General features: G+C 48.0%; 1 protein-coding gene across 9 annotated transcripts; it reads right to left on the minus strand.

Annotated features, from left to right (window-relative positions):
- Positions 1–69: 69 nt before the first annotated feature.
- Positions 70–23,754, minus strand: RBM14 (RNA binding motif protein 14). Of its 9 annotated transcripts, none has more exons than XM_079928961.1 (4): positions 7,535–7,708; positions 5,993–6,416; positions 2,163–2,850; positions 70–485 (listed from the first exon to the last, which is right to left on the minus strand). In XM_079928961.1, the coding sequence occupies exons 2-3, from the start codon at positions 6,402–6,404 to the stop codon at positions 2,171–2,173; spliced, it is 1,092 nt and encodes a 363-aa protein (XP_079785087.1). In that variant the 5' UTR covers positions 6,405–6,416; positions 7,535–7,708; the 3' UTR covers positions 70–485; positions 2,163–2,170. The 9 variants fall into 9 exon arrangements, with proteins under 9 accessions (XP_079785087.1, XP_079785088.1, XP_079785091.1 ...); XM_079928962.1 differs by lacking the exon at positions 7,535–7,708 and adding an exon at positions 7,398–7,528; XM_079928960.1 differs by lacking the exons at positions 70–485; positions 2,163–2,850; positions 5,993–6,416; positions 7,535–7,708 and adding exons at positions 7,745–15,282; positions 16,059–17,523; positions 17,766–17,833; positions 23,336–23,397.
- Positions 23,755–24,589: the final 835 nt, after the last annotated feature.

Below are 24,589 nucleotides of genomic sequence, written 5' to 3' on the forward strand. Positions count from 1 at the left end.
CTCTTCCAGAGACAAATAAAGAACCCAGACACAAGCCCAAGTAAGAACTCTCTCAAAGCACACATTCCCTAAGTTGAAAAACCATTTATTTCACCGGAAAGAAAAAAGTGATCCAACGCTATGTGTCTACCTGCCATAAGCCTTTAGGTCAAAAAGACTCAGGAGCAGTGACACTCTCACAACACCCACTGGAAGCAGGAGGTGGGGATACAGTACAACCCCCACCAGTTTCTGCACACAATGAGACCTGCTGGGAGAACAGAACATGATGGGAAGCTACAGAAGTATTGAAGGACAGAAAGAACACGGAAATGGGCAGGAGAGAGGAAAGAAGAGGTGGTCTGAACTTAACAAGGTAAATTAAGGTCCACGGTTCCTGGGGGACTGAACGCACAGAGCTGAGAACGTCCCGGAGATGGGGTACCACGAAGGGTGTATTCTCATGCACAACCGCAGCTCGGAATTTCAGCCCACACACATCCCACCTGAAAGAGAGCACAATACAGGGGCTTTACAGCAAAGCTCACAAGGGCTTTCCCACTTACACTTCAAAGAACATCTTTACAAAGTACGGTAACTTGACACTCCTTTTAAGTTTACTTGTATCCATCCATAGTATAATAATAATCTCTAAAAGTGAAAAGAGCTTGAAGGCCAGACAGTAACTGGGAAGGCTCAAGCAATCCCAGACTAGCCTTTCTCTAAACGAAATAGCAAATTTTCTTTCACGAGAGTAGACAGACATTGCATTTCTCTTGATGTTAGCACATTAGCATTCCTCAGAGAAGGCAATTCCACATTTACAAACTGTCACTGGAGAGCAGGAAAAAGGGAAAGGTTCCAATTAGCTCTTAGCTCTCCACAGTAAAAAGTATGTTTGAATCTTGGAGTTACAAGTTTAAGGTCTAGGAAAAAGTGGCATTAACTGAACAAGCTGTAACACCTGAGGGCGTCCAACTCTGACTAGGGAAGAAAATAAAAGAACGTACTGGAGGGCATGTGTAAGCTACACATCAGGTCACTCAAGTTTCTTCTCCAGCCCTATCAGTGATCTCCTATCCAATAACCCTGGGCAACTCACATACCTTCTGCCCTAATGGAAAAGATGACAGTATCACCCACCCTGTTACTACAGGATTACAGATCAATGGTAATGTCTGGGACACAATGGGAGCTACTCAAGACAAAGGGTGTTGTGAAACACCCTTTAATACAACAGCAGTCTCAAACACCTAGAGCCCAAAGCTGGCAAGCATCAGAAGAGAATACACTCAAGTAGAGCCAAATGGATCATGAGGCTCAAAATGTATAGGAAAAAGCCAGAGGACTCAAGGTAGAGCTGGTGGTTGAAGAGTGTTAAATGCTCATAGCTGGTGGGAAGATGAAGGGAGTGACATGCTTAAGGCAAAGCTCCCAACCTTGAATTTCAATATTACTGAAGAAGAGTAGAATTAACAGGGTGCGTACATATTTACGTTATTATGTACCTTAAAGAAGTGGAGAGAATGTCAAATCTAATACCGTGGGGACAGTTTAAAAACAAAACTGAACAAAGTAAATGGGCTCTTACAGGACAGATTCAAAGATAAAGCAATGGGGTAGGCATTCTATTCAGCTCAGGGAATGAATGTGAACTGACCAGAGAAGTTGAATTTGAGTCTACGCCCCAGACTCCTTGCTGAAATCAACTTTATAAGTTGAAAGATATCTTTTTCTACTCCTCTCTGCCCCAACTTACCATCAGACCTTTCACACAGCATGAAGCAGAACAGGAACCTTGCAGACCTTAGTAATGTCACACACCTAGGAATTTCAACGAAGGCTCTGAGAAACGGCACACCTGGGTCTGAATGTCTGGTTTCCAGGTTTGGTTCAATTACAGCACACAGGTGTGACCCAAGATTCATCACACCACTGTTTGCTTTTCCAGGCACAAATGGAATCAGATTGACTCCCAGGACTAGGAGCCCTGGAAAAACAGCCATGAGGGATAAGGATGTTTATATATTTCACAAAGTAGTTAGGACTTCTCCCTATCCTCTGAACCATTAGCAACCTTACCCTAACCCTGCAAAAGCAAGCAAGCAGGGCAGCCTAACTGGAGCCTTTAGGCTGCAGGAGGGATGGCAAAACCAGAACAAGGGACACCCCACCGCTCTCACCTCAAGCTTTAAAAGGCTGAATACCGCGCCCGATCCGCATACTGCTCCCGCTCATACCGGGCCATGTCGTACAGGGAATTCCGCGCGGCCGCCGAAGCTTGGGACAACTCACTCTCATGCCCGTAACCGTAGCCCTCTCCAACAGTGGGGACTGGGCCGCGACGCAGGGGGCTCCGATCGCGCCCGTAATATGAAGTGGAAGCTGCAGTAACAGCAGCAGCGGCTGCTGCAGCAGCAGCAGCTGTAGCAGCAGCAGCTCCTGAAGTCGGCAACAGGTGTCTATCGTAGGGATCGAGAGAGGTGGAGGTGAGGTGACTGGCCATGGCTGTATTCTGGACTTGTGGCAGCTGGGACAGGGTCTGCTCTGCGTAATTATACGCAGAGGCAGCTGCAGCAGCCACTGCCTCATAGGACCGGGCAGCACGGCAGCGCTTGTAGTAGGCATCGAGCGCTCCGTACGCGTTGTTGTAATACAATGAATCCCCATAGCTCATGGCGTAAGGTGTACGCACTGCTCCATATTGCTCATTATATTGCTCGGTAAAGTCTGCCACTCGGCCCGAACGATCTACCGGACACTCTTTGGACCAGTGCCCCTCTTTCCCGCACCGATAGCAGCCGCTCTGGTCTCCCATCCCGGGCGCAGTCCTAAGCCGGCTGGTGGACAACTGCACGTGCATTCGTTTGCCTTGAAGAAACAGACGCAAGAAGGGTTGCTATCACTCTTAGTCATAGCCCCAGCCCCTACCCCAGACACTGGTCATAGCAATGGCTTTACCTAGACAACTCTAATGCAGGATTCATTGCCATTTTTAAGATATTTTTAAAAGGTCCAGTATAAATTCAGTATAATGACCTGATTTCAGGCAAAGATCAATTAAAGGAAGAAATGTTTCAGCTCTAACACCAGTTTAACGCTTAAGAAAGAAACTACTCTAGCTCAAAAATAGGCATTTCATCCTTTGCCAAGTAACTGTGGACAAAAACTACTCTGAACGGTGGCCCAATGTCAAAAGAAACCACAATAATAGTGCTCCACAACATTCTGACACCTCCAATCTTCACTATTAAGACTCCTGAATTCAGTAAGCAGGAGAATGCAAAGGCCAGTCCCCCATACCGCCCCAAAATCAAAGAGAATAGAGTAGGACTCTAAAGTTACCATTGACAGTAATCCAGACTTGATCCGTGGCTGAGTGCGGTAGGCAAGTTTCAAGACTTTTGGGAAAAACACTCATGAATGGGGGAAGAGGGGTGAAATACGAGTTGAAGGACTGCCTTCCCCCTAAACTGGGTCCTTTAAATTGTTAGTTCTGATATTCATTCTAACAGGGATCCTTTACAATATTTAGTGACCCCTTATAACAGGGGGTCAAACAAAACAGGTCAGGCAGTTCACAAGATGCCTGAATTTTCAGAAAGAGTATTATGAAAAATGTGGAAGAAAAGAGGGGATGAAAAAAGTGGAGAATGACCAATAATGTTAGTGTATCAAACTGTTCATGTTAGCGCAAGATTAAAGTACTTTTTCTCCTCTAGAGATCTAAGATCCTAAGAACATGCGCTTGATACTAGTTTTTGCTGAAAATTACAATTTGTATTCTGGAAATGAGAAAGTTTAAATTTTAAACCTTTTCACAGGAGCAGTTTCCACCTAACATGATCTACCATTTTAATGTAAGCAAAACTCCAGCAAAACCTTTCCAATACAAATGGCTATCATGCACCCAAGCATGCAGATGGCGAAGAAGTGAATGCTTAGAACCAGGGGAGTTAACAGATAGGTCATCTACTCAAGTAACGTTATAGAAAATGGTAAATATACAATTTCACCTACAAAATTAAAGTTAGGTTCTAGAAGACTAAAAAAGGGAAAAGGGAAGGACCAAAATATCAAAAAAAAAAGTCCCAGTTCAAACATTTTATCTGATAAGTGTAGGCTGCCAGTGAAAAGCTAAGATGTACAATTAAGTACTTAAGTGCTTTAAGTGCTAACCCATGTCCCTCATTTTTTGTCCAAGTGGCCACTTTGGCACCTAACAAAACCAGAGAAAATAAGGGCAACCGAGGAACCAACCATGTCTCTTCAAGACAGAAAGGTCATTAATAAATGTCCTGACCTAAAGATTTGCCAGAAAAAATTGCAAAGTCAGAAAAAGCAGCTAAGTCTTTAAAAATATCTAAAATGGATGTTCCTTAAATGGGCAAACAATAAAAAGAATATCCCCAACACTGAGAAACTGAAAGGGAAAAAGACCATCATAATAAATACTGCTACTCTATGTACATACAGAACTGTACTAGACAATGCTAAAGAGAATGACTAACAGTAAGGAAAACAGAGCAAAAACAACTAAACCTCAGAGAGCCTAGACTTCAGATACCAACAGTTATGCTCTAAGTATGATGTGTCCTGTATCAGTTCACAATACCCTTCCCTTACATGTGTTAACTGTTACAAGGAGACACCACCACCTCTTCTATGACTTGGTTAAAGTGTAGAAGAGTATCCAAAAATTAGATATCATAAACCCTCCACCAGAGCACCCTTTCCTCCCAATTAAGTTGTTGACACAAAATAATTCTCAACTTACCAATTAAAAATGGAAAACCAGACCTGAGAGACCTGTGACATTTTTCTTTAATAATGCACAGCAATACCCATAACACAGGGCACCATTAACTTGGAAGAAATGATGATCAGACTTCCAGGTCTAAGAAGGTCCAATTTAAGTAAACATCAAAGATAGCTGAAATGACTCTTAACAAGAGGAGTGCTCAGGAGAAGCAGCAGCTACTACCTTGTTCGGGCTGAAAAAAGTTGGAATATAGATTAAAAATGTTAACAAGGAGTTGTGGGAATACTCCATAATTTAGAAGTAGTTACACTGAAGGGGAAAGGCTCTTTTCTGGCTTTGACACTGGGAACCCAAAGTGGGTGGACGAAGAGTAGAGTTAGCAACTCACCATGGTTACCACCCCCTTCACAACTGCCACCCTTGCCACAGGAGCTTAGATCTTAAACCAAGAAAACAAAATGTCTATCCACAGCATCATTCATGCTGCCTTCCAGGCACACTATTAATCTAGTCAAGGCTCCAAGGTTAACACCCATCTAAGTACTCTAATCACCAAGGATGTTAGAGCTCACTCCTCAAACCAGTGAAACGGCTTTGCCATTATCGCCCCCCAAATCCCAATACCTTCTCCTCAGAAACTCCTGAAATTAGCCTTCAGTTCTAGAGTGTCCTCGTCCTCCAAACCGAACCTCTTGGTGCAAGCGTAACAGAAAAGCGGTAAGAGCTATAACAATTTAAAGACACTAGTTCTCTCAAGACTTGTTTAACGACAAATTATATTTACTAAGAAGCCATGAATTGGGATGAGGTGGGGGAGCTTCACAGATATTTTGCTCCTAAACATGTGGCTTAAGCCAGCTTTTGCCAGGTCCTTCCACATACAAAGTAACACATGGGGTGCTGAGGCAATAAATTTCAGAGTGAAACACTGTTAGGTGCTCTACTACCCCCCCACCCCGCAAAAAAGACAAAACTGAATAAATCTTCAGAGGAAGGGATTTCTGCACTAATAGGCAAAAAAGCCTAGGGGTTCCAAACTAATGCCAAGTGGTTCTTCTCCCAAACTTGATTTGCCTAAGGTAAAGCCTCTAAATCCCATGCATTCTCCATTTAAGCCCATCACCCACACTTAATCCTCACAATCAGCCAACCAACAGCTGTATCTCTCTCTCTATCCCAGACCCCTCCTATCCAGCCTATTTTCTACACAAAACCTTGTGTTCAGCCCTCTTCCCAAAGAGGGTGGTTCACCTTGAAACTCTGTGTTGTCAAGGCCCCTGATGGCCTCCACTGCATCCTCTGCCCGCTCCATGTGTACAAAGGCATAATCTTTCACGATGTCACATTCGATGACTGGACCATACTCCTCAAACTTGGCCCGAAGCTCCTTGTTGGTACAAGTAGGACTGATGTTGCCTACATGCAACTTTGTGGATGTTTTGCTCTTATTCTTGCTGGCTTCCACGTTGATGTTCACCCCGTGCAGCTTGTAGTGGTGCAGGTTGCGTATGGCATCCTCGGCCGCCGTCTTGTCCTCTATGTGCACAAAGCCGTAGTTCTTAATGATGTCACACTCCAGCACCTTCCCATACTGCTCGAAGAGTGAGCGGATCTCCTGCTCTGTGGCCTCCCGGGGCAGGTTTCCAATGAACAGCTTCACCATCTCGGACACAGCCTGGGCGAAAAAAAATGAAATTTCTAACAAAAGACCTCAGGCCCATGTCAGTTAAAAAAAAAAAAAAAAAAAAAATCAATACTGCCATCTCCTTTGGGTCTGGCAAATATTTCCAGTTTTCCCCCCTCTCAGACGCCCCACACGCACACGCACACCCCCAGATAATAATCAAAGGGAAGTAGGAATAAGGAGGCCCGCTACAATTCCAGCTATAGAACCTACAGAAAGAAGAAAGCATCTGTGACACAGATCCTTAGCAGACACAGACAAAGGGTTTGGTAAGAGCTGAATAGTTTCAAACGGAAACGCAAATGAAAGCGGGGCATAAATGCAGCCCTAGGGGTACTGGGCTTTCTACCTACTAAATAGACAGCAAATTCCCTGGAGGTCCGGTTAGGACTCCACGCTTTCACTGCTGAGGGCCCGGGTTCAATCCCTGGTCGGGGAACTAATATCCCGCAAGCCACGCGGCGGCTCCGCCGCCAAAAACAAAAAAAGACAGTCAGAAAACAAAGGTCTAACTACTTGGCTGGCTGGACAGACTGAAATTATGAACTGGCTCTTCCTCTCGTAACCGAATTAGCCATTTCCTGAAAAAAGGACCTTATAATAGCTACATTTTAGGGTTTCCTTTGGAAGCAGTGAACCCGTGACTTAAGCTGGATAGCGAGGCGTTCGGAGAGTACAGGAAGTGCTGGAGCGGGGAACGCCTCTCTCGGGGTGCCGTCCTACGAGCTCCTGGAGAATTGGAGAAATGCATGGCCAGAGAAGGGGCCTTGAGCCTCAACGGCCAGACGAGTGTCTCGGGGCTTCAAAAATTTTCGAAACGGGGTTGTAATTCCTAAGTCTAACGGAAAAGCGGTTATCTCGGTAAAAGCCTCGAGGCAGTAAGCCGAGCAAAGTCGGATAGAGGGCAAGGTGGGGAAAAAAAGCAAGGTATTCTCGGGGGAGGTCGTGGGGGAAGGGCTGCTTGAGGCTTACCGCGCAACGCCGAGCACCGAGGTCGGCTCTCAGTGACGAGTGCGGAGGCCAGGACCACCCTAGGATACCCCTAAAGCCCAAGTCGTGAGATTTAACAGGGCAAAAAAAAGACAGTGAAGGGGCTCGGAGTCTCTCACCCGCACGAAAAGCAGCAAGGGCTCTTCCTCGCGGCGCGGACGCTTCTGACAAAACGCTAAAATGGCGGCGGCTGCAGCAGTGACTCTGGGTAGAGAGGGGGAGGTGAACCTACCACCGGATTGGCCGTTCAATAAAATAAAAGGCAGGCGTTCCCGTAGATCCTCTTCCTGATTGGTTACCACGAACGCCAATTACCTGAGGCCTGGAAGAGGTGGAAACGTCAGTAACCCCACAGAGTCTATACGAAAGCCAATGAGCACCTCTCTCGACAAACCGAGGTCACTGATTGGATGGAAGGTCGGCGTGAGGGAGGAACTACCAACGTGGGCTTCGCTGGCGGGGTTCCGCCCGCCATTAGGCGGAGCGAGCTAGGGATCCGGTGTGGCGGTCTTCAGCTTCATGGCGCCAACTTTGTTAAGCTTCCACATTTCGCCACTCCACGTGCGCTCCATTTTGCCTTCTACTCCACATTTCTCCCTCTAATCTCCCAAACGCCATCCCCCTCGCAGCCAGGGTGCTGCGGGCGGTAGCTTACGCAGACCCAGAAGCCAGGTAAGAAAAATAGCAAAGCTTCCCACCTGAAGAAACCAACCTCCTCCTTTGGCCAAGAATCCGCACTGGCGCCCTGGGAGTCCCGGAGCTACCCCCACATTGAAACTACTTTCATAGGTGGTGAAAGGAACTCTGAAAACGGTTAATGGGCTCAGCTTCAATTAGGGTATAAAGGCCCCGACGTCGGCTCGGTTGACGGCTGCATTTCTCAGGAGGCGCCGAAGAGACAAGTTCCTTGGAGGAACCAGCCTCCCGGGGTCCAAGATGAAGAAAAGGGTTCTCTGTGTGACCGTGGAGATTGCGCATACACCCCCACCCCGCCCTGAGAAAAAACTAGAGCAGCAAAGTTTTTTGTTTTATTTTATTGGGCGCCATCACAGCCACAGCTGTAGGTTTAAACTCCTAGAACCGACCTTAGAGGGAAGAGCCTAAGTCACAACCAGCTATAAGCAAAATACAATCAAAACAGCATTCTCCAGAGGGTCCGGCTTCCCTCCTCACATTTTTTTTATCATCCTTTGGCTTCTTCACATAATCCCATAATTCACTGAACAAGCAAGGCAGCTTTTGAAGAGGGAGTTTAAAAAGGGGGATGGAAGAACTTAAAACATGATAAAAGCAGTGAGGAAAGGGATCATCAGGAAGTGAAGATGACAAAAGCAGAACACACTACCGTTCAAAGCAGCCCCCCCAAAAGGGGTGGGGATCATAAAGAGAAAGGTGAAGTCAAAGTTATGGAAATAGATTTTAAAACCTGACGTGACTCAGAAATCAAACGGTGGGGAATTGGTCAATAATTTATTCTAGGGTGGGAAAAGGCAGGAATCTAAAAATGTCACATTTACAAATGTAGTGGTCACTAATCTTGGTCCGTTTTCATTGTGGATCCTGATGCTGACACTGCGGCTCTGAATAAAGGCCAAAGGATCAGTGATGAAGAAAACCAACTGCATGTTAGCCGCAAGTGTGCCCTCTGGAGGGGCCCTGCATCGGGAGGTGGTCACAACTCCTTGTGCGCAGGTTCGGAAACACATCTGGTATAGAAATCCTTTCAGCTCCTTTGTTTGATCTTCCAAAATTTTTGTCCTAATAGCCTTGGAGATAAAACTTTCTTCCAAAATACCAAAGCATATGAGATCAGCTTACTCTATGAAACTAGGAATCTCTCCAAGTCCAAAGGGGAAAAACTGGGAATAGAAATCTCGGGATCACAGTTCAGGCCAGTTTGCAGACCACCACCCACACCCACCCCCTGATCTAATTATTCTTGGTTTACCTTCTGAAAGCCCTCTAGGTCCAGTTATATTTGTTTCATTTTGCAAGCTCATCCAACTGAGTAAACCACATTAAATCATTCCCCTGCTTTTTAAATTAAAACCAACGGCAACTGGAAAAGTTTCAATTCACACTACCCAATCTGGTTGTTGCCAGAATCTCCCAATCTCTGTAACAATTCTCCCACCCCCATCCCTAACACACCCCACCCCAACTATGCTCCAGCACACTGGCCCCTTTGTCCCAAGCTCATTCAGACTGAAATGTTCTTTCTCCAGGTCCTTCGCTGGCCACCCCATCTAAACACAGCCCCCCACTCCAACGCTACACCTTGGAACTCTATCCCATGACTCCATGTTGTTTTTCCAAATACTTACCACCACTTGAAATCCTATTCGTTCATTTTCTTACTCCCTCCCAGCCCCTGCCCCCAGCAAATACTTGTTCTACAGGGGCAAGGACCTTTTCTTGTTGTCTACTATTACCCTGTGTTAAAACTAAAACTGCCCCTGGCACGTGGTAAGCACTCAAATATTTGTTGACTAACTTAACAAATAGATAAAGCATGAGTTAAAACCTCGATAACCAAGAGGAGAGAAATGACTTTGGATTTGCAGTCAGTATCAGCTTAAGAACATGGACACTTAGTACTAAAAACAAGCCCTTTTGCTCTTATCACCTAGTATACTTTCCAGTCTCCCTCAAACATAAAAAGCCCAAAAGCCAGGGGTAACTTATGCTACAGCTTCTGATCACCAGCATTACGTTTCACAAATGCTGCAAAATGAAGCTTTAGGTAGGGAGATTTGTAGCTCCAGTGTCTCCATACTGATGTTCATTTACCCAACTGTATTTTACCAAAATACTTAAAAATTAAAGGTTTTTAAATTAAGGATATCTGGTCCAAACCCTCTACCTTACCACACCAACTACAGAGAATCGGATGTTTTAAAAGCACTTTGTCTGGAACACTGAAAACGGCCACTTTGGTGATTCTTCTGATCAGGTTACCAAGCCTCTAAATTAAAAGATAAAGCAACTTGTCCAAAGTCATCTAGCCTTTCTGTCAGAGCCAAGCTTAAGTATGTTTTGGCTCCACATCTTGAAGAGATGAAAGAGGCTAGAGCCTGGACTCTTGAAAGGGAAATGAGGAACAAATCCAAATTCAGAGGGAAACACTGTTGTCAGTGTAGACCACTCAAATGTGAATAAGCAATCTATTTGTTTCAAACCCTTTCACACTCTTAGGAATGTATACAACTTATATACCTAATAACTCTGGCTCCTAATCCAGAAATGAGTTACTGGTATAATAAGGGCTCAAATTAAAAACCAGTAATCTGCAAGGATATTCAGAGGGAGCCACTAGGCCAGTCAGCAAGCTTCCTAAGCCTCCAATCCCACTGCCAACTACACACTCTAAGCCTCCCCTTAATGTCTGTGCAGGGCCCCTACTCCGTACCTTTCTTCTCCATACCTAGGGGAATCTGACCCTCAGGACACAACAGTGTTGTCTGACGCTGGAGGTGGCCAAAACTGGTATGGTCCAGTGGCCTACATCACACCTAGGTACCACTCATTACAGAAATCCCCCTTCTTCACTGTTACTCATACGTGCTGTACTCACACCTACACCCAAAGTCCTTTGCTCAGCTGTGTGCTACCCTACACAGTCCCAATCTCCCCAGAATGTTCTAACTTCTTATTTCTGAGATGGCTAGCATTTAATGAGCAGTGACTATATATGAGGCTCTACACTTGCTACATGTTATTTGCTCCAAAATGGCTGGTTCAATTCCTTGATCCACTACTTTCTAGCCATGTGATCTTCAGAAGTTACTTAACCTACAGCCTCAATTTCCAAAATAGGTTTAAAAGTACCTAATACAGGCTTCCCTGGTGGCGCAGTGGTTGAGAGTCCGCCTCCTGATGCAGGGGACACGGGTTCGTGCCCCGGTCCGGGAAGATCCCACATGCCGCGGAGCAGCTAGGCCCGTGAGCCATGGCCGCTGAGCCTGCGCATCCAGAGCCTGTGCTCCGCAACGGGAGAGGCCACAACAGTGAGAGGCCCGCGTATCGCAAAAAAAAAAAAAAAAGTACCTAATACATTTGAGTTGCAATGAAGGTAAAATGAAATATATGAAAAGCACTTTTAACAATGCTTAGCATGTGTTAAATAGATGTTAACTATTTTCCCTATCTTACAGATGAAAAAACTTAGGTAGAATTCCTGACATGTCCAAGATCACCCAGATTAAGTGGCAGAACCGGGATTCAAACTTGGGAAGCCTGATTTTAGAGCCAGTACCCTCAGTAATTCTCTCTGTGCCAAGTCAGTTTTCAAATCAAACAAATTCCATCTCCACAGTTTTCTCTAGTGGGGCTGCCCCATCCTCTCCTTCCTTACCTGTCACTTCCCTAGCATTGCTTATTAACTGTAACTAGTTCATCGAGGTAGGTCCTGCACCCACCCCCACTATCGATTTCCCAAGGTCAGCCCAAGGGCTCAGCTACCTGAACACTATTTCCAGCACTACAGACACACAATGTTTCTAATGATTTACAGCTAGACTTGAAATCATTTATTAATAAATTTTTCTTCCTGGAAAACTAGATTCTACCCTTTATGATCTTTTTAAAGGTTCCTATAGAATTTAGGTGAATAAGAATTTTCCACCTATCATATCCATCTTATCTTCTTTACCACCCAAACTCCTATTACATTACATACTAGTCCATAAATCTAGGAAATTGTTTCATTATGACCTTAGTCATCCCACATTATAGTCAACTTACTTGGCTTGATAGGACAAAATGACTGCAGAACCAACAGTCTGCGCACAGACTTTGGCAGAGCTTAACTGATGGGCATGACTAGAAAGGCAGCCTACCCATGGAGGCTGACCACTCAGTGATAGTCCCGTTACCTCCAGCACAAGGGATGGGGCCCCAGGCCTACCCCAGACAGAATCTGAAACAAGGTCCAAACCGCAGGAGAGAAGAGGCTGTAGAGGGGAGAAGCCTTTACATAGTCTTGTTCCAGGAATAAACCATCTAAAGCTTCTCCAATGAAGGTCGAGTTACAGAGGTGATAGATCAGAAGAGCAAAGATCTGAAGGACACTGGGAGCGCATATTCCCACCCACCTCTCCCAAAACACACATTAAATGTCTATCCTCCCATTCACTCAACCCAACCGTCTCCGAGTTATAGGACCCTGGAAATCAGAAATCCACAAAAAGCAAAGTATGAAGAGTGGGCTATAGGATTAACACAGGTGGCATAATTTACAGAGGGAGGGAATTTTAAAACAATCTGCAAGAAAGAGGAAAATGACAAATGATTTAGCTTTAGCTCCTTCTAGCTTAAATGAGAAGCCTGGCAGCGGAGGCAACAAGGGCATCAGGACCTAAAGATAATAAGCAGAGTGATCATCTAGGCCAGGTCAGCCTGAAGAACTTGGGCTGCAATAAAGAAATATCAGCACTGGCCCTGAGAGCACATTAGGAACCATGTACTAATGGTTTCATAGGAACCATGGGATTGGGACAGTGGCAGAACCCTCACTGGAAAGAAAGATGACAGAAAGCCACTGACAAAGAAGTAATTACAAATACGCAGGCCACAATCACAGCACTACAATTAACCAACCCTTGATTTTCCAGCGAAATAACCAGAGCTAAGCCTGTTAGCTTGGCCCTGAGATTACCCCACCCTCACTGCAGAAAAGTGACAAAAAACCTATCAAATTCGCCCTCCTCACAGTCCTGCAAACAAATGAAAAGGAGCAGCAAAGCACCTGAAGGCAAAGAAGTGAGAAGAAAGAAAAGCAAGGAAGAGCACTATGGCCTCAGTACCCCTGAGATTACCCCCAGTTTGCATCCACAAATAGGAGCTCACAGTTAAACAAAAAACATATGCTTTTGCCCACTGGGCAGAGGAAAGAGAACACCTGGGGCAAACTACTCTGTCACAGGGAAGTTCACAAGAAACCAGTGAAGGAAGCAGAAGAGAACCCACCTGAACTCCATTTGACTGATACACACACACCCCAAAACCACCCTGCCCCAACAGACTCCCAAATCAAATTTATAAAGCCCCCTTTCCCAAAGGAATGTCAGTTTCCTGTCACCACCCTACCCAACCAGTCTTTCATTCACCCATCATAAAGCCCAAGCCTCTGTCTTGTCCATGGCTGGAATTGTCTTATTTTGTGCCCAGGTCCTCTGAACCCCTAGTCCCAGAATGAAAGTATAAACAATCAATTCCTCAGCCTATCCCAGCACCCCTATTTGGTTACGCTTGCACCTCACCCACTTCCCAGAGTCTATCATAACACCTTCAAATATAAACCCAACAAGAAAACATCTGGAAACCCTAACAAATGAAGATAGGCAATTTGAGTCTCAGGTGACTATGACAGGGGTTGGCAGGACGCAGGAAGGACACTCCGTGCTGATGTTCGACGTGCGAAATACCAGGTCTATAGCCAGAATCCCCCATACCAGCTTCCAACTGTCCCGACCACAGGGCATTACCAGACAGTGACATGACCCCCCCACCCCAACTACTGGCTCCTTCCCAGTAGTTGTCCCAGCCCCAGTACTTACTGGAGCCCACTGCCTGAAGGACCTACTAGCCTCATAAGCACCAAAGCCACCCATTCCCCACTTCTCACTTGAGAAGCCAAACCCCAGAACCACCCTGCTGGAGCTCAGGATTTTCCTGAACTGGAGACAAGTCAAGGAAAATAGCCAAGCACAGGCGAGGAAAATGGGCAGTAAATTTACTGCATTTTGGTGTGATTAATTCAAGCTGAAGCAACTTGGGCCAGACTCTCCAGTCCTAAAGATGGCAGACTAGCAGAACGACGATGGGTTAAATCCCTCTGGCAGCAGGGAAATCATTCTAATTCCTACATTCAAACCCCTTTCCTCATCTGCCCTGGGTTCTCTGGCCACCCTCCCTTTAGTTGTCATGTCTTCCTGGATGTCAAACTTCCTGAAACTGAGTGCAATCAAGACAATGACAACCAGGTTTCCAAACTGCAAATCGCCCCAAGTTTTATTTGTAGTCCATACAAAAGGGAAAAAAAATTAAGGTTTTCTAACACCACCTACTTGGGGAGATGGGGAAGTGGACTGTGCCGCACAGCATCAGCTAGAACATCAGGGGTCAGTAGGGATCTGGACATATACCAACCAACTGTCCCAACAGGAACTCAGTCTCAACACAGTCTACAGAGGGACAAAGTCAGGGCCCCCTGGACAACTGGCACAGCTTGGCGCATAGGAAATGGTTAAGCTAACCCTTTCCTGGCCTCCCTCACATCTAAAAAGAAAAAGGCGCCGCCGACCTCAGCTGCAGGTTGCTTCCCCATCCAGACGACCTTAAATATCGCGCACAAAAATAAAAGGGAGCCAGGAAAAAAATAAAAACATAAAAGAAATTCCCATCCTGGGGAGATGGGAGGCAGGGGAGAGGGGAACCGCAGATCTAGAGCCAGTAGCAAGATTCGCTGCTGAGGCGAAGGAATAAAGTAGGTTACTGCCGAACACTCAAAAGGATCGTCTCCTGGGGAAGGCCCACATGGTAGAGGGGATGAAAAACCGCAAACAGGAGAGGTATGGGCCAGTGGTTACAACCTGGGCCTGCACCCTACCCCACCTCTCCTCTCCTTCCCTCCCTGTGGAGCCCTGTCCCAGGATGGCCCTACATGCGGCGCTGGTAGCCAGAGTGCATCTGAGCTGCCCGCAGGTAATCATTATAGGAGCCCGAATAGCGTGCGTAATCGGAATGGGCATCGGGCAGGCGACGGTAATCCAGCGAGGACTTTGTCGGCGAGCGGCGGAACGAAAGCTGCGACTCTGATAAACGGCGGTAATCAGAGAGCTCGGCTAAACGCCGGTCGGAACCATACCTAGTCGAGAGAAGAAGACAGTTGGTGAATGAGACAATTGAGGGGAGGGCTCCAGGTGGGCACGGGGGAGATGCCAATGGGGATAGGGAGGGTGTAATCAGATTGGTCTCCAACAAACAAGATTTTGTCAGAAGGCTCAACACCCTATCCAGGGCAAGAATTCAAGCCTGGTCCAACTCAGTGGGAAACCAAGCCCACCACTGAAGACCACCCTTCTGAACTGGCCAAGGTGGATTCTGGTCTGCATTCCCAAACCACAGACAAACTATCCCCACCCTTGGGCCCTGCAGAGAAAGACCTTGGTTGTTTACCAACAGAACGGCGGACGAAAGCAAGGTCCCCAACTTCCCAAAGAGTGGACGCACCACATACACCCTGCCTTCAGCCAGTGACTGCCAAAGGGACTACTCTTTCAAACCCACCCCCACCAGAGGCCAGGACAACCACGTAACAGGCTTAAGGATCCTTCAGACAGTGGGAAAGACTATGGGCCACAATCTTGCAGGCAGTAGCTCCAATAGCACTTGGGCTAGCCTTGACAGGTGACACTTTTCCCAGCCTGACTAGCTGGTACCACCCCAGTCTGAGCACTATGCTCCACCTGAACCCTGGTGACCAGGAAAGTTCACAGACATCACCCCCCTCAGCTTCTGGACACCCCACAGGAGTAGAGAAGACCAAGGGAGGGGCCGATGGCTCCAGTTTCCCTCCCATGCCAACCTCAGCCCCTTGCCCTGAGCCCCAGCTGGGGGCAGAGGCGGGGGGGCATACAGTACCTTTTCGACATGGCGACAGCCTTTTTGTACGGATCGTCGTAGCTGGCCCGGGGTGGGGAGAGGCGCGTACGCTCATAGGGCGGCGGGGTGCTGTTGGCGTTGGCAACGGCCCCCTGGGACATGGACAGGTAGGCTGCAGACGGCTGACCTGCCCCATCGTAGGCATTGCCCGGCTGGCCACGGTAGGAGGCAGCAGCCTGAGGATGCTGCTGTGCAGCATAGGAAGCAGCCAATGAGGCTGATGATTGAGTGCGGTAAGGAGCTGCCAGGGTGGCAGAAGGTTGGGCCCCGTAGGCAGCTGCAGCACCATAGGAGCCAGTGGCCGCAGCAGCTGACTGAGCCCCATACGAGCCTGATAGGCCCATTGATGCTTGAGCTCCATAACTATTCAGCTGGGTCTGAACAACTGGCTGGGCCCCATAGGAGCCAGCCATTGGGGTAGTGGCTTGTGCAGCATACGCAGCTGGCTGGCTAGCATAAGCAGCAGCCGTAGCTGGTTGTGCCACATAGGCAGCAGGTTGGGAAGAATAGGAAGCAGCCTGTTGTGCAGCGTATGGGGCAGACTGGGCATTATAAGAGGCCGAAGGCTGGGCACTGTAAGAAGCTGCCTGGGCCCCATAAGCTAGTGAAGAGGCTGCAGACTGGGCCCCATAGGAGGCTGCCTGGGCCCCATAGGAGCCTAGGGAGGAAGCTGCTCCCTGGGTGTTGTAGGAGGAGGCAGCCGCACGAACCCCATAGGAAGAGGCAGCCTGCGCCCCATAAGAGGATGGCTGGTTACCATAGGAGGCAAGGGAGGAGCCCTGAGCCCCATAGGAGTTGAGCGAAGAAGCCGCAGCTGGCTGACCCCCATAGGAGGAGAGGGCCGAGGCCGAGGGCTGGGCTCCACCATATGGACCAAGCGAGGAAGCTGCGGCAGACTGGGAGCTAGGGCTAGCCAGCTGGCCCCTGTATGGGGCCCCAAGGGAAACAGAGGGCTGAGCGCGGTAAGAGGCTGCCTGGGCTGTCATGGGCTGAGTCCGATAACCGACACCCAGAGAGGCAGAAGGCTGGGCCCTGTAGGCAGCGCCCAGTGACGCTGAGGGCTGGGCCCGGTAGGTGGCTGGCTGGGCCGTCAGAGGAGCCACATACGAGGCTCGGGGAGGTGAACGGCGCAGGGGGCTGCGGTCGCGACCAAAGAAGGGTGGTGTGGGCTGACGGGCTTGCCCATCAAAGCCACCAGTGCTGTTGCCAAAAGCCTGCTGGTAGTCGAAGGTGGCAGAGAAGCCACCAGTTCCGGGGAATGCCGTATCCCCAGCCCCTGGTTTCTTGGTCTTGTCCCCAGACTGGATAGCCAGGCCAGGCCCCTTCTTCTGACCCTTGGTTGAGAGTTCCACGTTGATGCGCTTGCCCTTCACTTCTTTGCCGTTGAGCTGCGCGATGGCGGCTTTGGCATCTGCTTCCTTCTCCATGTGAACAAACGCGTAGTCTGATAAAGCAGCAGACAGAGGGTTAGCAATTAGGGGGGCAGGGCATGCTACCTGATGGGTCCCAAACTGGACACACCAACAGCACCCAGCTGTTGCCAGCTACCTCCAGGCCTCCAAACCCTCCTCTCCAGGAGTAGGTCATAAAATGTGGCTCCCATATAACAAAGCTTCTGACTGTCCCAAGCAGGCAGCTTTGTCTATGGCTTTCTTCCCATTCTCCCCGTTCCCCCTGCCACCTCACCCAACTTCCTGGTGAGAGAAGAAAGAGCAAAGATGAACAGCAACACAGGATAAAAATCTTCACGTCTCCTGTAAGTATAAACGAGCAGACAAAAAGCAGAAAGCATTCCTGGATCACTCAATTATTCAGTACTGTCTATCCCAAGATTACCAAACACTACTGTTCACCTTTGAGGCTTAACTCTCAAACACTGAAAATGACCACTTATGTCTTGGAATGACCCATGTCTCAGCCCAGGGTCCAATTAAGGCAGGAGAGCTACACTGCAATGCACAGTCCATGAAATTCCTCCAGTACAATCTCCCCCTTTCCCACAGTACTTCCCCGTTTTCAAAGCACTTCCATGCACAGGACCTCATTTGGGCCTCACAACAATCCCAGGAGGCAGGCAGAGCAAAGGATCATTATCCTTATTTTACAGGTGGGCAAACACACTCAGAGAATTTATACGGCTTGCGACAAAACCATGTGTCAGACCCAGAAACAGAATCCCAGCTCTCCATGCCTCTTCACTACACCAGTCTACCCCTGAGAAGTCAATGTGTAAGGCAGGATTGTGTATTAAGACTAGACATTTAAGCTTAGAAGGGGAGAAGCTGGACCCCACGTAAGCCAATAAGATGTGAGAATGGAAACTGAGCCTCCTGGCTGAGTTCAGGCCCAAGGCACGCACACACACACACATACACACACACACACACACACACGCCCCCCACCCCCAGGCTACATTACACCAGAGGTTACTCATCAAGAGACAGAAGTATTCCTTACCCCTTGGGCTTCTGTTCACAGAAAAGATTTGGTTTCTCAGCTTCACAGCAAGAAGCTGCAATTACCACAACTAGCAGGCTCTGCTAAGCAGGTTAGCCCTCAGGTCCTCATTCAGTTCTAAATGAGCTGTGGTAGGAAAGCCTCTAAGACAGGATGTTGATCTCAAAGTCCTACTCATCTACCATATAGAACAAGAAAACTTTAGGAAAGGAAGTAATAGGAAGAAATTCTTGTTCACATCCAAACTCACAAACCACGATGGTGCAAGCAGAATCTGAAGAACAATGAAAAAGGTCATGCTGGTGGTTAAGTAAGGCCATGCACTTAACCCCATCTGGACCTGTGGCTACTTTTAAAGTCCAAGCACCAGGACCCCATCTCTCTCACATCACTTTAGGAAATGAATTACCTAGATGAAGTTACTAAGATTCCATTCTTGATAAGAAATCCTTTTAAATGGCCTCTAAACAAGTGTCCTAATTTCTAGAAACTTTCATACTGGGATGCCCTCTCTAGCTGTTCCTATAAAGCAAGCCATTTTCCTGGATGTAAGCCACCAACGTGACTCTCATACAAATAAGAATAAAAATAATCAACAGGGGCTTCCCTGGTGGCACAGTGGTTGAGAGTCTGCCTGCCAATGCAGGGGACACGGGTTCCTGCCCCGGTCCAGGAAGATCCCACATGCCACGGAGCAGCTGGGCCCGTGAGCCGTGGCCGCTGAGCCTGCGCGTCTGGAGCCTGTGCTCTGCAACGGGAGAGGCCACAACAGTGAGAGGCCCGCGTACCACAAAAAAAAAAAATAAAGTAAAATAATCAACAGGTAGAAGTCAGAAGTGTGGTATAGCAAAAGGAATCCTGGGGCTAGGCGCTAAAATGCCTCAGCTGAAGATCCAGTTCACTGACTTGCTGTAAGTTCTTACGGAACTTACAATTTATTTCTCCATCTGACAATCTGTCCTACCCACCTCAGAGTTAGAAGATTCAAATGAGATGATAAAAATGCCTTGTAGGGCTTCCCTGGTGGCGCAGTGGTTGAGAGTCCGCCTGCTGATGCAGGGGACACGGGTTCGTGCCCCGGTCCGGGAAGATCCCACATGCCGCGGAGCGGCTGGGCCCGTGAGCCATGGCTGCTGAGCCTGCGCTCCGCAACGGGAGAGGCCACAACAGTGAGAGGCCCGCATACCGCCAAAAAAAAAAAAAAGCCTTGTAAAGTATAAATAGCTATATAATGATAAAAATCATGATAATTATTCAAGCCTAGGAATAACCACAGGCTTAGTTCCCTACAGATATGATCTTTCATCTCTAATAAAACACAAGAAATACAATGTAACCTGTAAATGCAAATTTGGAACTAGCCAGAGATGATAAAGGAACAAAATGAACTATCACAACTGTCTTTACACCCCTATGGCCAGAACCTGATTCTTCCAATTGCGAAAGGCGAAAAGCAAAGCGTTCCTTTCGGCCTAGCCACAGGGCACCAGAACTGTCCTCTCATCTCTCACCTCCAGTTTGGGTACAGTGAGCTAAAAATCAATGCTGGTGGTCCCAGATCTCTTTAAAAGCAAAGGCTGAGCTGACCCTACCACCAGGAGAATGCAATGGCAAGCAGAAAGCAAGAGTGTAGGCAGATTAAAGGGAATTAAAAAACTTTCAGGCACTATGAGGGAATATTAAGGAACCATACTATATTCCTGGTTAACCTATCCACAAATTCCTAGGACTGGAATAAGCTAGGAAAAAACACCCAACAAAAACTTTCAATGGGTTTACAAGAGCAATAGGATGTCACATTATCTATTCCCTACTTAGCTCGGTTTTATTAAGAGACCAACTTGTGAAACTTGAAAATTGAGATTTCATGTGTACAATTCAATTGACCACACAGATAAGCTATATAGCTGATAAAAAGAAAGCCATCGGATACAATTATATCCAATTTATATCTGAGAGTTTCTAAGCCTGATACTGGAGGGAAGTGCGAATAGGTTGTCCAGCTGACTCCATCACATGAGGGCTAACTAACCCTTATCACAGTGAGCAGCTAAACCCAGACCCAGCCCTTCCAAAGATGCCCAGGAACCTAACTACTCCTAGGACAATAAAGAAAAACCAAAGATCTAGAAAACTCCAGGGACCCACCTGCCTGGAGAGGTAGTTCAAGGAAACGGTGACCCCTGAAGGAAATCCATCGCATTTAAAGGGACTAGCAGGCAATGATTTACAGAGCTATCCTAATGGTCTGGTGACTTCACAATTCCTCCAGTACCAAAGTTAAGAGAATCCAGAAAAATGAGTTTTCCTATTCTCAGAAGAGTAAAAAAATTCTAATTTGAAACTACAGAGCTGTATGTAGGAGGAAAGAATGGCCACCCACAACAAAGGAGAGGAAACAGTTTCCTATTCTGCCCTTCAGACTTCTCATGGAATCTAAATGGTTCCTAAAGCTGTCAGCAACTCTCAAACTTCATCCTTGAACACCCAACAGAATGTAGCTGTGGAGAGTGGTTACAATCTGCTGTTGCTATGGAAATTTTTATTCTACAAATCATATCTAAGCTCCTGGAACCAAGCAACTACGTTATTCCCCCTGTGAAATAAAACGGAACTGGCTGTCCTGTGCAATGCCAAGCTTCTGTGCTTTTCAAAGACCTGACAACCAACACAAGATGACTCAATCAAGTGCCCATTCCCAGAGCAAGAAATAAGTAAGCTATTTATAGAGCCAGAGCCAAGTCTCTTCTACTACATTCCCAACTTAAAAACTTCATTTTCCTTCACTCCAAATAGAAAGGCATCAGTGGAGAATATGATCCTCAAATCTTTACCACAGTCCCTTACCTCAAAATATTATCAGGCACTCTCTTACATATCAGCATAACTACAAACAACAACTAACCACCACTCCCTAAGGAAATCAGTGCATCTCTGCCAATCAAATGTTCGCAAAGGGACAAAATGCACAAAACTTTCACTCTAACTCTCACAAAGAAAACAGTCAAGAGTTCTAAAAACCACATGCAGTTACACACTTCACCCCACCCCCCCACTGTCACTTGGTGTCAGTCCCAAGCAAATTCAGGCAAATTTTTAGCCTTCTCTACCAACCCAAAGAAGGCTTCTTGACCAATGAGTTCCATAGAGACTGTCCCCTCAGATGCAAGTTTCTAGACTCCCAATCTAGTAGCCACCCTGTCTGAGAACCACACAAAAAAATGTAATAGGTCAATCAAACAGAACTCTCATAATGAGTCATATACATTTCCTGGCCAGGGGCCCAATCTGATGCCCTTCCCACTCTTTCACTCTAAATAAAAGCAAAAATTCATGCACCATACAGCCTGCCTCATCAGAGCACCCAGCAGGAAAGCCTGATTCCAGATAGTCATGAATTTGCATAGCCTGAGTTGAGGAAAACAAAATGCAGTATTAATGCAGAAGGAGGAATTACTCCTAGTGGTGGAGACTGCAACCCTCACACTTCCCCCAGTTACGGAAAGGATAAGGAATGACCCAAAAGATGTATCTTGGTGGAAATGAATAAGCACCTGCTCCCAAATGTATTTACTATCCTTAAAACTTCTCACACAGGGTATGAGCAGCTATGAATCCAACGCCAGGAGCAAGGGATCAGATACTCACTCCCAGGTTGCATCCCTGAAGATAGCAAGGCAAAGTTGAGTCTGATCTGTTCCCAAGTGGAACAGAAACTGGCCACATACGCAAGGGCTATACCTCCAAATCTTGCCAACAAAAAAGAAAAAGAGCTTAGGGATAAGAACCCAGACTATGAAAAAAGTCAACTAAGTCCCAAAAAGGAGGTCAGGCCTAAATTATAGTGATATATTCTTCTCGAAGGCAAACTAGGGATCTACCCTGACAATTAGAGTACTCAAGCAAAGATGACTATTAAGTCCCCACGTCCCCCTCAGAGTGTGCCCCCTTGCAAAATCACCAAGCTTCTAAAAGGATACCGCCCTAGGGCACCGGCTTGACGAGTTAGTTGCTCAGAAGAGGCCATTTCATAAAACAAGCCTTCGTCCACATGCGAAAAGTCGGGGTTTCCAGTTTATAGATGTAAAATCGATCCCAAAGGGGAAAAAAAAAAGTTTGAGGGAGTTGGAAAGCACAGAATTGCCACGCCTAACCCACCTAACAATACTGAAAGGCCAAAGTGGTTAGGAAGGGGCCCCTCCTGTACCCACGAGTAACTATACCCATCAGTAGACCCACGCCACACAATACTAAAAGATCCCAGCCCAAGAAACTTCCAAGGGCCCCGTTACCTTCCGCTCGGGAGCATTCATCGAGAGGGAACACGACGGTGGCCTTGGGGGGGGTGGGGTTCAGCCCCCACCTTTTCCCTTTTCCCTTGCTCTGACAGACTTCTGAAGAGGAAGTGGGGAAGTGGCGAAATCTTCCCCGCTCCATGATCCGGCTTGTGCCCGTCACTTCCCAATTTCCGTTCGGCGCCAGGCCCAGGAGCCCAGTGGAAGGCGCGCCCCCGGTACCCTCCCAAGTCTCTCAGGCGCGTCCCCGGCCCCGTAGCCCGGCTCGCAGTGGCCGCCGCACCCACCCAGAGCCGCTTCCTCCCATTTGGTTAATGGTGCCTGACCCGCACGGGAGGAGGGTGGCTCTACCCAACGCGCCCCCAACACCTCCGGCCTCACTCCCGCGGACTTCTCCCAGCCCCCACCGCCAACCGCGCAGTGACCGACCCCCGGGAAAGGGGCGTGGCTAACAAGCAGAGTGCCCCGAGCGCGCCCGCGCCCGCGCGCCCGTCTCCACATTACCTTTCACCACGTCACACTCGATGACGCGTCCGCGGCGCTCGAAGAGGCTGCGCAATTCCTGGCTCGTGCACGCAGCCGATACATTGCCCACGAATATCTTCCAAGTGTTAAGAGGCCGTGGGCGCGACATCTCCACCACGAGCGCGCGCCCCGGCCGCAGCTCGTGGCCATGCAGGGCCTCGATGGCGCGCAGCGCGCCCGCGTTCTCGCGCATGTGCACGAAGGCGAACTGTTTCATGACGGCGCAGCTCATGACCGTGCCGTAGGGCGCAAAGAGAGCTGCTAGCTCCTCCGGCGTCGTATCCGCCCCATCGACGTTTCCCACGAATATCTTCATTTTGCCGCCGCAGCCGCCTTCCCGGAGAGCCTGGACCTCTCCTCCAGCGACAGGCGAAACGTCTGACCCGCCGGCAGTCCTCCCCAGGAATGGCTGGCGACGGAGAACCCCGCCGCGCAGGCGCTCTGACCTAGCCAATCGGAGCCCAGATCCCGCGTGCCCTGCAGCCAATCAGAGAGGCTGAGAGAAAATGCACTCAGGCGCAGCCAATCCCAGAGGGCCTGGAGCCCGCTCGTTAGCGGAGGGGGTGGGAGAGGGACGACTGCGCGCGACCAACCGCCACTGCCGGGGGGAGGGGGAAGAAGGGCTGGAGAGGGGGATCCGCGTGCGAGGAGCGCAGTGGCTGCGGAGAGGCCTAGTCAGTGAGGCGGCCTCTGGCCTGGGTGGGGCCGAGATCGGCGGGCCCCAAGAAAAAACTTTGTTCAGTCGGAAGTCAGAGCCCCTCCCATTCTGGCAACCTAGGCCAAACACGCGCCTAGAGGTGGCAGCGAGTGTCCACGGGAAGGCCCAGCCTGGCGGGAGAAAACAGGACAGACGCCTTCCTTAAGCAAACGACTCCCAGGACTGCCGCCTGTGGTCTGAGGGGACCCTGAGAGGCATTTGCCCTGGAGAAACCCTCGTGCCATTAATTTATTCTTTGGAAACGCATTCCCTGAGGTTGCTGAGGTCCTGGCAGAGGCTGGAGACGTTGAAAAATCAGTAAGAGCCTCTCCCTTTTATGGACTTTCCAAACGAGGAATGAGATATATATCTCTGTGTATGTTTGAAATTTTCCACAATAGAAAGTTTAATAAAATAGGAAATTAAGTCAAAAGAACGGTCCTTGAGAGGGTAAAAATTGAGCCTTTAAATAGAAGAAGAAAAACTTCAAAACTGACGGTTGTACGCATGTAAATAAAAAGATTTTGCATGGCAGA

The sequence above is a fragment of the Stenella coeruleoalba genome, assembly GCF_951394435.1.
Source record: "Stenella coeruleoalba genome assembly, chromosome: 8".
In the NCBI taxonomy this organism is placed as follows: domain Eukaryota; kingdom Metazoa; phylum Chordata; class Mammalia; order Artiodactyla; family Delphinidae; genus Stenella; species Stenella coeruleoalba.

Bases quoted from the DNA above. Each gene is read 5' to 3' on its own strand.
- RBM14 (XM_079928958.1), bottom strand. From the start codon at position 23,672: ATGAAGATATTCGTGGGAAACGTCGATGGGGCGGATACGACGCCGGAG. The intron at 17,524-23,335 runs GTAATGTGGAGA...CTGCTTTATCAG, and splicing joins CGAGTGTGACGTGGTGAAAG to ACTACGCGTTTGTTCACATG. The intron at 15,283-16,058 runs GTACTGTATGCC...TCTCTCGACTAG, and splicing joins GCTGTCGCCATGTCGAAAAG to GTATGGTTCCGACCGGCGTT.